Genomic DNA, 15,819 nt, shown 5'->3' on the forward strand with positions numbered 1-15,819 from the left:
AGAATGATTATGTTTTGTTTTTGTAGGGAACTACCGGGGCCACTATTCCCCTCCCTTCTACACCCCGGCCTCGGCCACCTGAGCATCAATTTCCTCCGCGAGAGGTTCAGCAAAATCGCGCCGGAAACACGAATACGGTAACTGTTGTCCTTTGAAAATGATGGATTTGACTAATGTGATATCCACCTTATGGAATCATAGCCCTGGCATTGCTACATTGATTCACATTTTTCCCATGTTAGGCTTTTGCATGATCTTATGTGTAACTTGTTGGCAATTATTCTCTAGATTCTCTTTATGTCACAGCTTAAGCATATATCCTAACTAAGATTGCCTAGACGATGAAATGAATGCTAATTTGAAAAGGAAAAAAGTTCATCACTATTAAATTAGATAGATTGAAGGCAAATATAGTTTTTCATATCTTCATTAATTTGTTTTTACTGCTGAAATTACTCTGTGTCTTTCTTTTACCTCAGTTCATATATTCTTGTGATTTTGTATCTTGCAGATTTTCAAGAGTGGGCCACTTTTCATATCTTCTAAAGGTTTGTTCACTCAACTAGTTCACGTATTTTCTCCCCAAGAAACCATGCATTTATGTGATTTTAAATGCATCAAAAGTCTTTTACCAACAGTACTAGCAAGATGTAAATGTTTAAAACCCAAGAGAAATATCATATCTTAGAACACAGTTTTTAGAAGTTTATCACACTCCCCAAAATAATGTCATATTGTCATTCCTACTAATTAATCATTTGTTAAACTGAATCATAAGCTCTTGGATGTTTGGCCTTATAAGTTGAGGGAAAAAACAGAAAAGTGCATTCATTTGGTGCCAATTTAATTGATGGTTACTTTGGTGTCCAACTGTTTGAATTGAATGTTCAGCACTCAGTTCACCAATTTCATGCACTCTTCACATTTTCTTGACATAAAGGTTGAATATATACGGGAAGGATAAGAGATGTGACCTCAAAGCATTCTCGACTTAATGGCTTTGCTAATGAATTTGTTGGGCCTGAAAACTGTACTGAGTTAGTTGATGCATTATATAACTTTGTTTTATATATATAACTATCATAATAAAGTCCAAAGAGATATCTGATCTGAACCAGTGTTAGATATGTAGGACTCGAGGAAATAAATGTGTTGAGTGTCAGTATTGAAATAATTTATATTTTCCATTTCTTCTTTTAATCCTTTCAATATTCAACCACTCAGCGAATATTTACTAAACAACATCCAATGCGAACCAAAATTTCTACGTCTGATATATATTGATGTGTAGGAATTGGATGGACATCTTGGAAGAAAAGGTGGTTTATTTTGACACAAAATTCACTTGTTTTCTTCAGAAGTGATCCGGTAAGTAATTCTGTTTTGGCATTTGAATTTGTTCAACTAGGTTTCCTTGTAATGTGTAAGCATTTATCATGTGTTTTGGCATCACATGAGATGCTCAACTAATTGAATAAATCAAATTGGTAATTAACCATGTAGTGTGTTAGCTTAGGGAACATAAATTAAATTTTGAATTTCACTTAAATTGTATGTCACTAGTTTTCTTAATAAGTAAAAATATATCCATGGAAGAAGTCTTGGGTTTAGCTTTTGAAGTTTTAGGTTCTTTTGTCAAATGAAGTTGTGCAGAAAGTGGACATCATTTCCTCCTTTTGGGGGATTTTCTAATTTTTTATTTCTTTCCAGAGTGCTGTCCCTCAGAAAGGAAGTGAAGTAAATTTGACTCTCGGTGGCATCGACCTAAACAATTCAGGCAGGTTGGCTTGATTTCTACAACTCCATATGATTACCATTCTGTTTATGTTCATAATATCATAAAAGGAGCACGAAGTTTCATGACCTCCTTAACAACATTGTCAAATTTTGTAGTGTCATTGTCAAAGCAGACAAGAAACTTTTGACAGTACAGTTTCCTGATGCTCATGATGGACGAGCATTCACACTTAAGGTAAATACTTTCAAGACACTTTGATCTTTTATATGCATGACGCATATAGTAATTGAGTTCATCTCATTGAGATAAAAATAGGCAAAGAGTGGAGAGCGTGAAATTTTTATCCACATGTAACTTATCAATCATTTGCTGACGATGTAGGCCGAAACTACAGAAGATTTATATGAGTGGAAGACGGCACTTGAGAATGCTCTAGCACAAGCACCCAGTGCTAACAATATGATGGAGCAAAATGGTATCTTCAGGAACAATTAGATTAATTCAATTGATATTTCTATGGACCAACACATGTTTCTGGTTTTTAACCTTTTAAATAACTACAATACTCACTAGAACCCACAGGAGGGTAGTGAGAAAGTTCAGAAACAATAATCAGTCCTAAAAACAACTTAGACAAGCCATAATACATGACAGACTAGCATGTATGCTCTTGTTATATTTTGCTTTACATGTGTCATTTGACTGCAGTTCAAATGTTGTGATGTGTACACTAAAAATGTGGTATGCACTGCTTCAGATAGTTATAGTTAAGTTTTTGTACAAGTTTGATCAGTGATGTGGATATTACATATCCATTTATTTTATGGTACTTGACAATGGTCATTGCTTTAAGTTTGTAGGATAATTGTTTCTTCTGTTTTATCTGGGTTATTTATGCAGATATTACACATTTATTTAACATTTGCATTGTACCTTGGCTTTAAATTTTTATGTGATGACATTTCTGCTTTATGCTGTAAAAATCCATAATTGGCTTGCTTTTCATTATGATTTGTCTGCACTTCTGTTATAGTGAAGGATAAGGAACCAGTTAAATCCATTGTCATTGGCCGACCAATTTTACTTGCTCTGGAGGATGTCGATGGAACTCCAACATTTTTGGAGAAAGCCCTAAGATTCATAGAAGAATATGGTAGGTTTTTAATTTTCAGGATTTTGGCAGGAAAAAAATTTATGTAACACTTTGACCAGACTTTGTTAAGAAAATATAAATGTGTGTGTATTGTGAATGTGACTACTTTTTAATGAGTTAGAGAATTTTTTAAATGCGTGATTGATGCACTATACCAGACATTTTATTACTAGTGCATCACTGATGGATGTCTTTTAACCTAGATTTTGGTTCTTTATTTTGCTGAAAAGTTTACCTTATCCAGCTTATTTAATCTTTGTTGATTGATATATTTTAACCTAGACTTTCATCCTTTATTTTCTATAGAAAAAGTTTACATCATCCAGGTTATTTAATGCATTGGTGTTTCTTATCAATGAGAGAAGGAACAAAATAAAAAAAGGAAGAGAGGAAAAGATGAACCAATAATCAGTCTGAAGTCCTTCATCCTTCTGAACGTTCCATTTTTTTTTTGTAAAAAGAAATTCTTTACCTCTCTAATTTCCTTTAACTTCTTTCATTTCCTCTAAGTTCATCAATATTTTTGGAATAATAAAATTTGAATTAGGAGAAAGAAAATTATTCAATTTAAGTCAATATTTTAAATAAATGCAAAGTAAGTCTTTAAATATATATGAGAATTAAAAAAAATGTTGATTGATAGGAAATTAGTTCTTATTAGTCCAGTAGTGTTTACATGAATCTAATGAATGCTATACAACAGGAGCCAATGTAGAAGGGATCTTGCGACAAGCAGCTGATGTTGAAGACGTTGAACGACGAGTTCGGGAATATGAACAAGGTTTGTGCTTCCATTTTGATTACAAATATCCTGAAGATTGTTCTCACATATTCTGCCATTAAATATATACACAATAATTCTGGCTTTTCCTTTAAATTGCTTTGAGAAATATGTGGATTGTTGTGCGTCAAAGAGTTTTTTTTTATCACTTATCAATTAGTTCATCAAAATATTGGATTTAGTGGAATATTGTTAAATCCTTACATGAGCGTTTGACATGCAAAGGCTGTTCACTCTTCTTTTCTTTTTTTTTTTTCTCATTCAAAATTTCTCATAATGTCTTATTGTTCTTGCAGGAAAAACTGAGTTTACTGCAAATGAGGATGCACATGTTATTGGTGATTGTGTCAAGGTATATATTGAAGCACTAACACCTTTTATGTGGATCATTCATCATTATAATTCTTTATTATGTAAATTTTTTCAGCATGTGCTTCGGGAATTGCCATCATCTCCAGTTCCTGCATCTTGTTGCAAGGCACTGTTAGAAGCTGTTCGTAAGTGTCCATTGTAGTTTTTTGCATCTTAAATGTCATTTATATGGATCTAGCTATTGACGTTCAATTTTCTGTCACTGTTATTGGCACAATCGATAGGCACTGATCGTACCAGAAGGGTTTCTGCTATGCGCATAGCCATAAATGACACATTCCCTGAACCAAATCGCCGCTTATTGCAAAGGTATTTGATTGATTGGTTGCTTTCTTGTTCTCATTTCTCTCCTTTCTGGTTATCTTCTTATCAGCCAAATATATGGGTTAGAAATACTCTTATTCTTTTCAGTTAATTAATTTATTGAAATAATAATTTAGTTGTAATAGTTAACTGAGCCGGTGTTTTGTCTTTTAAATGCTCGTTAACTAACTTTTAAAAAAGGAGTGTTAAGGCCTGACAAAGGATTTTAAAACATAAAACCAGCTAGCATTAAAAATGTTCATGCGGGCACACACGTCCTTGCTCGGTTGGCATCTTGGTGAAAGGAAATTTGACATTTTATTTTGTTTATAATTTGATGGTGTAAATTATTGTGTTCAATTCTGTGCAGAATACTCATGATGATGCAAATTGTTGCTTCCCGCAAATCTGTGAATCGAATGAGCTCCTCAGCTGTGGCAGCTTGCATGGCACCCTTGCTTCTTCGCCCCCTTCTAGCTGGAGAATGTGAGATTGAAAATGATTTTGATGTTGGTGGTGATGGTTCTATGCAATTATTACAAGCAGCTGCTGCAGCCAACCATGCTCAAGCAATTGTTATAACTCTATTAGAAGAATATAATAACATATTTGGGGTAATTATGTTGGTCACTGCCTTTTACATCTTCTATATATGAAATATGAAACCATGTCACATTCTTTTTTCTATACTATTTCATCATTTACAAATTGTAGATCTTATATTTGTTTATAAATCATACACATATTGTGCACAATTTTCTATTTCTAAAAGAATAGAGGGTAAGTTACTTCCATATTCTCTCAACTTTTCTTGTTAAATAGTTCTCCAAAACATATAAGCTATTAGGTAGAGAGGCCCATGAATGACTTTACACCTTAAAAGTTAAAACAACTCTCATGCAAGAGTCTCTCTTTTGGGTTTGATTGCTTCTAAGTTCCCTTGCATTAAAATTCAACTATTCCTTGGAAAAATTAGGGAAACAAAGATCAAACTCCAAATCTCGTGACTATAGAAGCTGTAATACCATATTAGGAACCATCTCTAGGCTTTTGAGTTGAGATGCATGAATGATGTTATACCTATTGTAATATGACATGGTTGTTATTGATGTTGTGTTATTGTCTCTTCAAGTTCCTAAGTGGTTATTGTTATAGGCTGATGGTTGTGGTTCTCCTGGCCCTGATATATACTCTGACTCGGATGATTTGGAATCTGAGAGTGAAGAGGCTACTGATGAAGACTTGTCCTATGATGAAGAATATGACGATGAAGAAGATGAATCAGTTCAGGAGTCTGATGAAGATGCAGATGAAGTTGGTAGTGGATCCGACGGTGAGAATGGAGAGTCTGAGACCGATTATAGATCTGAGAAGGTTTAAAGCTAATTTATTCATTTCATGATATTTATGTAACCTTAATACACAGGTTTTTCATTAAAGAGTATCCATTTCATTGCCTCTATCTGAAATTAATTTAGGAAAGACTCATATCGTCAAGTTTTCAGATATAAATGCACCGAAAGAAAGATAAAGAAGTAATCTGAGATCAACAGATGTTGCTGCAGCTCGGAAGAAAGAGAGAGAGTGAAAAACCATCTTATTGTAATCTTTTTTATATGCAGGATCCTGAACAATCTAATTCAAAAACTCATGGTCTAGAAAATAAAGCAAAAAAGCATGGGGATGCCAAAGGCAGCGAAAGTATCACAAGTCAAACTAATACTGCTGAAGCAGTTGGACAAGCTTCTGCTAACCCGAAAAAAGCGCATGATTCACCTTCTCCGACCCCATCTTACAAAAAATCTGCAACTATATCCAATAGTCCAGATTCTCGGCGCAACTGTTTGGGTCGTACCTCTGTAAGTTAATTGTTTTAAAATTCATTATGTGATTTCTTTTTTGTCTTTCCACTTATGTCATTGTTGCTTGGCCTAATTTTATTGAAGCATTTATTTGTATTCTGACCAGGCAAGGAAGAACCTTTCCATGGAATCCATTGATTTCACTGTTGATGATGAGTAAGTATATATGAAATATGTCTAATTCTCTTACTTGAGTCCCTGTGGTGTTTTTGTATTTTCGACTTTATCTTGTTTGTTTCCATTTATGACGTGTTTCTTGATAATTTTATTATGTGCCTGGGGAATTCGGACTAAGTTTCTGTGATTGATCAAAGATCAAAGCATGATACATTCTATAGTTAGCTTAAACTAAGGGTGTAGGATCTAATCGGGGAATTCAACTCCTAATGTGTTGAATTAGACCTTAATGTGATTTGATGCGCAATGAGCATGGTGGTTGTTAGTTTCTTCACTTATCTGTGTTCACTAATGTTTCTGATCAGTGAGGAAGTCGAAAAGCTTCAATATACAAAGAAAGACTTACAAAACCAAATTGCAGAGGAGGTATTTAGTTGAGAAAATCTAGTGGTTGTGTTTCTAAATTCTTTGAAGTCAACTGATCTTTATTCCCTTTGTCTTGTAGACCAAGGCAAATGAAAATCTGCAATCTCATATTGACAACAGAGCTTTTTCTAAAAAAAATTTCACAGGTGATTAGACTACAGGAACAACTGGTCAAGGTGAAGAATGCTCGGGCAAATAATGAGGTAGGACTCAAGTTTAAATACAGGATGGTTATCTGGTTTATCCAGTATAGATGAAAAACCTATTCAAAATCAGCACAAGAGTGTGTTTGAATCATCATTCAACTAATTCGTAATCTGAAAGTTTTCTACAGATCAGGACAGAGCTCGGGGAATTAACTCTCATAGAAATGGATCTGGCTAACTTTGAGAACAAGGTTATTGAACTTGGCATGCGGCTTAATGTACAACTCGAGCGCAAAGCTCGATCTACTTTGACTCAACAGACATCAAACCATGAAAGAAAATCGTATGTTTATCATTTCCCATGATCTTGTACATGCTTCTGTTTCTTTCTTTTTGGAAGTTATATGTATAATTAGTTTACTTTTTTTCGCCTGGAATTTTTTACAGGAAGAGTAAGGTAGAGACTGAAGTTGTGCAGACATCACAATTTGAAAGGTCAACGAGCAAGGTAAATCCACAATGTAGATTAAGAATTTATTCCAGTCTCTACCACAGGCACATTATAACCCCATAATTAGATGAAAATTACAACTAAAAATTAGGATCAAATTTACTGAAAGAATTTGAAATTCATAATTTCTTGAACCATGGGTATTTGCGTTGGTTAAACAGGACACTCATCTCAGTAAAGCAGAGACTGTCAATGAGAGGAAGTCAGAGAGCAAACATCCACCTTCAGAGAGCAAACATCCACCTTCTGGTTTAAAGAAATCTGGTTCAAAGGGAGAGGTAATGCAGATCATAAATATCAAAACTTTCTAGCTCCTCTTTTCTATAATTAATTCTGGCTATCTACCTTGTTTACTATATCCTGAGCCAGAAACAAATGTAGAAGATATAAATTACTTCATGCAAGGTTTGACTTATTTATTCAAATTATCTCACTATTACATTGACAAAGCTGATGTCCGGACTTAACCTTTTTCAAGGTTCGCCGAAGTCAAGAACTACCACGCAACCCCGATAGAGGAAAAGGATCCGAGCTAAACCAAACACATCCATCCCCTGTGCCAAACCAAGAGAAGCCTAGAGGGTTGGACAGTTCCCAGTCACTACAGATCCCAGAAAGAAGCAGCAGCAAAGGTAAATCACATCAAAGTTCTGAGAAATTAAGAAAATCAGATAGTCAGCCAAGCCGGAGTCCAACTCCGAAACACCTGGAAAGAGGAATATCGGAAAGCCATCTCCATAATCAATCTTATAATGTGGATAAGGGTCGATGATTATGAGGCCAGCCAGTTGTTTTGTTATGCAATAAATTCCAGATATGTGTCTTAAGCAATCAGTAAGCACTTCCCCCTTTCTCCATGTGTGACATTGCTATGTCTTCAACAAGGTTTTGTGTAGTTTCGCTAAGTTTTACTTATTTGGTAGGATTGGCGCAATAGTCCATGTTCATAGGAGAGAAGCAGAGTCCATTATAACCGAAAATGAAGGATGTGCAAGGCATAGTTCAACAGTCCCCCATTGACATATATATATAAGCCAAAAAATGTTAGAAACCTAACATGCTGATTTCTACTGGTGAACAGCATGATGATGATTTTGCAATTGCGTAATCTTATTTTTGTAACTGTAACTATGATAGATTTGTTTGACACTATAAAGTACGGACACTTCGCTGAATTGCCGTGATTGCGTGTCGGACACATTTCGGACACAACACTCGCCGACACTCGTCTGACACGCGTGTCTGCTGTATCCAACAGTGTCTTAATAAAAAATAAAAAATTCTTTTCCGGATACGTTTGGATACACCTAAATACCATCATGTGTCAGCGTGTCCAGTCTTATTCTTAACATATATTTTTAAAATAAATTTAGATATAATATATATTCTTATTTATTAAAACAAAAAAAATATTTTAAATAGTTGATATAATTAAAATAAGACATTAAAAATAATTAAAAATTTTAATTTATATTTTAATATTAATAAAATATCAAAATATCATTATGATTTATCTAAAAAATACTTTATATTTTATATGTATACGTGTTCCTGTGTCATGTAAAATTTAAATTCACGTATTGACGTGTCCCGTGTCGTGTCTGTGTCCGTGTTAGTGTACGGCATTATAGGTTTGGCATAAAGCTGGCAAAGCATTGAGCAAAGCATTGAGCAAATAGATACAACATGATTCAAGCCATTTGATATGAGATAATATAGTTGACAATTTATGTGTTCCTTAATCAGGATGGAATAATTTTTTTTTTTTTTTGGTTTCCCACGGTATCCCCCAACCCGACAGGTCAAGGACTAATTTAATGCCCCGTCAAAATTAATCAAAATAGAAAAAGAAATGTCCATGACGCCATGTAAGTTGGTGCTTGGTAGCTTTCTAATTTTTTTTTTCCTTTTCTTGTACACAGCTTTCTAAATTCTAAGGCTGGAATGTAGAGAGCGAACCTTTTTTTTAATATTGGGCCTTAAACGGTGTTTCTCACCAAAATGAATTATTGCTATTAATTAATATTATGAATTTTTAGTTATTTTAGTTTTGTTTAAAATATTTCATAATAAAATTGAATTATTTTTAGTATTTTAATTATTTATTAAAAACAGAATTAATATTATGAATTTTTTAGCATATATTTTTACTAAAATTAGTTTTGTTTGGAATTTTTAAAAAAAAAAGAAAAACACAATTATTAATATTAATGTTTAGGTGAGGTTTTTTTAAGGCAATTATCGCTTATTTTAAATATTTAATCAAAAAATAACAGTTTTATTAATTAATAGCATAGGTTGTTAATTAAGTTTAGTTTTTTTTGAATATTTGTTAAAAATAGTATTATTATTAGTTGTTATGTTAGGAAGAATAAAATTGTTATTAATGTTCAATATATACTCTTAAATATTGATTATAAAAGATTAAGCACTAGTGAATATAATATACTTATTATATCTTATCATTAATTGTTCGTATTTTTTTTAACTATAAATATTAGAAAAGATGAAGATAAAAAAAGTGATATAACACGTGTTAAAAATTATATTATAAAATATTTTTGATATTCTGTATACGTAAGTAATTTTTGTGATTATTGTAGTGTTTAATAATTAATAAATATTTTTGGTAATTATTAATTATTAGAATTTAAAAATTTTGGTGCATGTATAGCATCAAGATTCAAAGTATGCATAAATGATAATTTTTCAGTTGGATGTTGACTTGTTAGTACATTAGTAATATCTGGCACATCTCTCTCAAGTGATATATCATCCTCCACATCTTCAGTTGGACCAACAATTTGATAATTACTTTTCATTTCTTTTAGTATACTCATCAAGTCAGTCTATATTGGGTTTTGAAAATTGATATCTTCGATTTTCTCGAACTTAACATATAACTCGATAAGTGAGATTCGTGCTCTCGTTTAATGGTAGGTCAAAAACATTCTTTGCATATCGATTTCATCAGCCACATGCATTATTTGAAATTAAACGAAATTATCAAATACTAACACAAATTGTTTGTACAAAATATTTATCACTCTTTTCTGTATTTGATAATTTATACTTTGAGAAAGTATACTCTTAAGTCATTCATATGTTATTGAAAGAGAAACAACAATAACACATGAATTCTCATATAAAAAACTCACACCTTCATGTATATCATGCAAAATTTGACCATTGTAATATGTTCTTAAACTAATGTGACTCTTCATTTTATACACTCATTATTATATATACCTACAAGTTTTTTCAATTAAAAAAAATACAAAACAACCCCAAGTACTGAAGAACTAAGAGCTCTCGGCTCTCTCAGCTCTCATCTCTAATATAAAATATATCTCAAAATATAAATACACATTAAAAATAAATTAAACAATACATATATTTATATATAAATATATTCGTCAATAATTTTAGTGTACAAATAATATTTTTATTTATTATATTACGTATAAAAATACCTTTGTTGACCAAGTATTAACAAAAAAAGAGTATAAATTTTATTGGCCTTTAATCATATATAAGACTAGAAATAAGTTGAGTTGAGCCGAGGTACTCAAACTCAACTCATAAAAATTGAGTTTTGCTCATGATTTTACTTATTACAATCAAGCTTATTTGTAAAATTTTTAGTTGACTTACTAAAAGTTTATGAATTAGTTCAAGTTTACAAATTGACTCAAATAATAAATATAATATATAATTTTATATAAATAAATTATAACTTATATCTAAAAAAAACTATTAATTATATATTATTTTTTTATCGATTATAATTTATATTTTCTCATAATTATATATAAAATTATGTGTATGTTAAACAAACTTAAATTTGAAACATTTAATATATGAGTTTAAATCTAAATTTAAATTTGGCTCACAATTTGAGCTAAGCTTATTAAATTATTAGCGAGTTGAGCTCAAATTAACCAACAAATCGACTTGACTCTCTAGTCATACAGTTAAATCCTATGAAGATTATCTCTTTATTTTATCATTTCATAAATCTTTTTAATTGAAGATTTTTTTTTATTAAAAATAAAAAAGTATAGATAGACAATGAGAATATTAAACAATGTGAACAATAGATATGTCGGATATTCAATTTAATACATATGCTGATGATTATGTATTATTTTTAATTGGATGGTTATCTCTTTTAATTCGATTTACTCATACACAGTTAACAATAGTTGGATGTTCAATTCACTAAATATGCAAATGGTTATCCTAATTATGTTAAAATTTAAAAAATAATTTAAAAGTGGGGTGATTTTTAACTTTATTGGATTAATTTTAAAATATATTATTATTCACATTGTTTACAAAAATCATTATCTAGCAAAACCGATTAAAAGTTAAATGCCCCTAAAATCAAGTTGTTAAGCGCTTAGCCATTGATGATAGCACCATGTCCGTCATTGCGCAGAACAGTTAAAATGCTCAATTATTTGTACAGTCCATATTCACTGAATATTCGTGGTAACAAGTTAAGTGTCTAAAATTAAGACATGGAAACAAAAAATAAAATTCCATTACGGTAGTGATTGGTCCCCCTTTGGGGTAATTAACCATTACAAGTTTACAACGTAGAAAACAGTTGATCTCAATTCACATTATTGTGACACTTCCGAGTAATAATAATGTTTAAACCCTACAAGGCACGCTTATTAATTAATTCACACGGCCACACCCAAACATCCAAACAATACAAAAGAAAAGATAGATTAATATCTTACCAAAACAAAGACAAAGAATACAAAACATTAAAAAAACTAAAACAGCTAGTTACAAAGTTCACGGGCTATCCCAACCTTGTTATTAATTGTATCAAACAAGATCCTAAGATTCTGTTGCTGCAAGTTGGCAATCACGTTCAGCACAGAGTTCACATTACTCGGAGCCGCCGCCATTGCAAGGCAAGCTAGCGACCCAGCGCTACTATGTATCAAGCTGTTCTCCAATGGAAGCTTCAGGTCCAACCCCGTGAAGTGAAGCGTCACCGTTGGCGCCAAGTTCTCGTACGTCTTCACGAAACACGTGTCAAACGCTCCCAGGCTCGAGAACGTTCCACCAACCTGCTTCCTGAACTCGTCTCTCACCACATTGTACACCGGCTCAACGAACCGGGTTATCACCGTTCCGGAATCAATGATGGTTCCGGAACCGGTGTTCGGGTCGAAAGCCAGGTACTCTGAGGGGACAGGGACGAGAACCTTCCCCACGCTTATTCCGGTGAGGTTCACATAGTAGAGGGAAGGCCTGTGAGGGTTTCGGAGAAGTGGGGTTGTACGGATACTCTTGGGCTGCCCCACGGGCCCAAGCTTGAGCGACCCTGAGAAGTAGTACGATTTGAAGCTGGGAAGGCAGTACGAGAAGACACCTGAGTAGAGCGCGCCGGATTGCGAAAGTAGAGACAAAGGCCCACGGCCCAGGCCCAGAAGCCCTTGGGCCGGAATGGACTCCCCGGAGATTGCGTTAACGCAGCCGAATGAGTAGCCCGGGACTACGTCATTGGCTAATCTGAGTGAATCTTGAACGAGCGTGGCGGAAAATGTGGAGCCCGCGTAGGATTGGTTGAAAGCACACGCGCCTGCGCCCGTGGAGGGACACTGAAGCCCACGGACCTGGCCACATTGCGGGACTGAGCAGTCCAATGGGCCGTAACTTGTGGAGTCTTTGGGGGAGAATGTGGTGGCGGAGCAGCCCACGCAACCAGAGCACGGGACGAAGGCCTCGTCAGTGCTGGTGTCCAAGACCATGAACATGAGCTGGCCCGGGGTTCCGATCTTGACCCGGACCACGTAGTTTCCAATGTTGAAGGCCTGGCCCGAAGCGATTGGGGCCGAAACGACGGACTTTTGGCCTACTAGTGTGGACAAGTACTTGAGACGGGCTGGGTCTTTGGATGCCATGTTTATGACCGTTTGGGCCCATGAGTCGGGCTTGGGTGGGTCAAATGGTGAGCATTTGCCGAAGACGGGTATCACGGTTAGGCCCGCTTCGTCAGGCTTGGAGGTGCATGGGTCAATGGCAATGCTACTTGCCACAAACATTGTAAAAAAGAGGATTAAGGTGGCGCACTTGGGGCCCATGATTGTTGGAACCGGTGGTGACTCGGCCGAGTGGTGTTGACTCGGTTGGGTCGGGTTGGAATTTGAAGGCAGCAGGAAGAAAGAGAAGTGTGCATGCATATATTGCATGGCATTCTGAGTGGACCCTTATATATGCAAGACGTGGTTCTTAATTTACGGAAATATCCCTACGCTGTGATATCTGTAGATTGTAACACAGATAATGAGGTAAAATCATTTTAATTATTTTTATTTTTATAATTATAATTCACAAATGCAAAACAAATAAATAGAAAAAAATTACACTTTTTATATTTTTATATATAAAAAGACACATTATATTTACAAGCTGGTATCTCTGTGCAAGAGACTCTGATCAATTAAGGTTTTAAAGTGAGGGCAGTAAATAGAGCAATGCATGAATAATGCGTAGAATAAAAGAAAAGGACGAAGAGCAAAAGGTCGCTAGTTTGATGATTATCATTGGTATATCAGAATGGAAAAGGATAAAATGAACTAGCTAGGGTAATACAGTTTATGGCTGTTTCTTGGAATAAGGCTACACATAAGCTTAACTCTTAGCTGAGTGTGGGGTCTTTACAACTTTTGGGACCGTTTGTATTGAAATTATTGGTGCTTTATGTTTAATTTGATGCAAAGTGATTGTCATGTGAATAGGAACCATAGAGATAGAAAAATTTCTCGTGATCCCATTTGTCTTTTCTGGGTATGCTTGCCAGGAGTAGATATTATTATTAATAATTTAATATCGTTATTATTACGGTTCTACTACCACATATAAGAATATTTTGTTAACCAAGTCTAATTAATCTTAATTTAAATTTAACAAAAATTATTCATATAACAGATTCGTAAATTATATATTTTTTTATTGTATTTTTTTGTGTGTGTGCTTTTGCGTTATCATCATTCTTTTTATTATTGCTGTTGTTATTTTTTTTTTCTTTCTCCTCTCCTTTTAAGTTATTGCAATATTTTTATTTTTTTATTTTTTGTTTGTTTTTTTTATTTTTATTTTTATTAAAAGAGTGAAACCAAACAAATTATGAGTAGATGAAAAGTTTAGAATTGTACGCAATTTATCCAAAAAATAGCATCGAAATTTTGTAACTGTGATACAATTTCTTGTTAAAAGGGTGAAATAAAAAAAATTATGAGAATGTGAAACAAAATTATGATAATAACGAATAATTATAAAGAAGAGAAAGAGGAGGAGGACGGATAGTTTTAAATTGTGTAGAATTTATTGTTAAGAGGAGGAAACAAAAAAAATTACGAAAACATGAAATAAGAAGAAAAAGATGATGATGAAGAAGAAGAGGAAGAGGAAGGAAAGTTTTGAATTGTGTATAATTTATTAGAAAAATAATACCGAAATTATAACTGTGACATAAAATTTCTTAATTTTGACATTAAAATTTCTTAATCGTGACATAAAAAAATTTTTAACCAATTTTTCTTAGCATTGAACTAATTAGGTGGTATTAAACTCATATATAAAATATCTAACCATTATTCCTATATCATTTATAACAAATTATTGTATTTTTTGTTTCAAAATACATTTGAATATATTTTGTTAGTTGAGTAAGTTAAAATTTTGGATCTTTAGTTATTTAAAATTTTGTTGTGTCATTTATCAAAAATTTTGGTATCATTTTTAACAAATTTTCTAGGTCGTTAATCTAAAATTGTTGTGTCACTTTTGTTATATATTATTAAACTAATTGTGTGATATTGAATTAAGAAAAAGAAAAAGATGACAAAAATGATGAAAATGATCATAGTGATAATAATGAATAAAAAAGAGGAGGAGGACGGAAAAAAAAGAAATGACATCAAACGAAAAAAGAAGAAGATGATAAAAAAGAAAAAGATAAAAGAGGTAGTGGTAGAAGAGAGGCTAATTTTTTTTGTTATGAAAGTAGAAGTGGTGATATACTTTAACATTGTAATTTTTTGTTTTTTTTTAATATGTGGAAGTACACAAATCGGAGGGTCCGATTTGTGTACCTCACAAATCAGACGGTCCGATTTCTGTACCTCTACAAATCGGACGACGGTTCGATTTGTGTATTCCAAATTTTTTTAATTTTTTCAACACAAATCGGTCGGTCCGAGTACAAAAATCGTATGGTCCGATTTGTGTACCTAAAAATCGAACGGTCCATTTTTTGTATCTTTTCGACCGGTTCGATTTGTACTCCATACATTAAATCATCCTACATTTTAGAAAAATACCACAGTTGATCACAATTTAAAAAAATACCATTGTTAATCCAATATTAAAAATAAAAAAGTGT

The 15,819-nt window shown here is 33.2% G+C and overlaps 3 protein-coding genes across 3 annotated transcripts in view; 2 read left to right on the forward strand and 1 right to left on the reverse strand.

The window, feature by feature from the left end:
- LOC107460921 (rho GTPase-activating protein REN1) overlaps positions 1-6,876 on the forward strand; it is a gene marked incomplete at its 3' end in the record, with an annotated part of 7,614 nt that extends 738 nt beyond the window's left edge. Inside the window, exons 2-18 of the mRNA XM_021128848.2 lie at positions 27-137; positions 512-548; positions 1,292-1,368; positions 1,711-1,781; positions 1,894-1,972; positions 2,120-2,213; positions 2,772-2,891; positions 3,595-3,672; positions 3,969-4,024; positions 4,100-4,169; positions 4,269-4,353; positions 4,718-4,961; positions 5,503-5,721; positions 5,970-6,206; positions 6,316-6,365; positions 6,692-6,752; positions 6,832-6,876. Of these exons, the coding sequence (XP_020984507.2) occupies positions 27-137; positions 512-548; positions 1,292-1,368; positions 1,711-1,781; positions 1,894-1,972; positions 2,120-2,213; positions 2,772-2,891; positions 3,595-3,672; positions 3,969-4,024; positions 4,100-4,169; positions 4,269-4,353; positions 4,718-4,961; positions 5,503-5,721; positions 5,970-6,206; positions 6,316-6,365; positions 6,692-6,752; positions 6,832-6,876 (1,734 nt within the window). The remainder of the gene's footprint in view (positions 1-26; positions 138-511; positions 549-1,291; positions 1,369-1,710; positions 1,782-1,893; positions 1,973-2,119; positions 2,214-2,771; positions 2,892-3,594; positions 3,673-3,968; positions 4,025-4,099; positions 4,170-4,268; positions 4,354-4,717; positions 4,962-5,502; positions 5,722-5,969; positions 6,207-6,315; positions 6,366-6,691; positions 6,753-6,831) is intronic.
- Positions 6,877-6,895: 19 nt separating this feature from the next.
- On the forward strand, positions 6,896-8,583 carry LOC127741179 (uncharacterized). Its single transcript, XM_052253140.1, has 5 exons — positions 6,896-6,955; positions 7,087-7,241; positions 7,346-7,406; positions 7,571-7,687; positions 7,888-8,583. Exons 2-5 carry the CDS (start codon positions 7,123-7,125, stop codon positions 8,179-8,181), a joined length of 591 nt encoding a protein of 196 aa, XP_052109100.1. The 5' UTR covers positions 6,896-6,955; positions 7,087-7,122; the 3' UTR covers positions 8,182-8,583.
- A 3,350-nt stretch (positions 8,584-11,933) lies between these two features.
- Positions 11,934-13,632, reverse strand: LOC107460929 (aspartyl protease AED3). Its single transcript, XM_016079360.3, has one exon. The coding sequence runs from the start codon at positions 13,622-13,624 to the stop codon at positions 12,206-12,208; it is 1,419 nt and encodes a 472-aa protein (XP_015934846.1). The 5' UTR covers positions 13,625-13,632; the 3' UTR covers positions 11,934-12,205.
- Positions 13,633-15,819: the final 2,187 nt, after the last annotated feature.

The sequence above is a fragment of the Arachis duranensis genome, chromosome 8 (genome assembly GCF_000817695.3).
Source record: "Arachis duranensis cultivar V14167 chromosome 8, aradu.V14167.gnm2.J7QH, whole genome shotgun sequence".
In the NCBI taxonomy this organism is placed as follows: Eukaryota; Viridiplantae; Streptophyta; class Magnoliopsida; order Fabales; family Fabaceae; genus Arachis; species Arachis duranensis.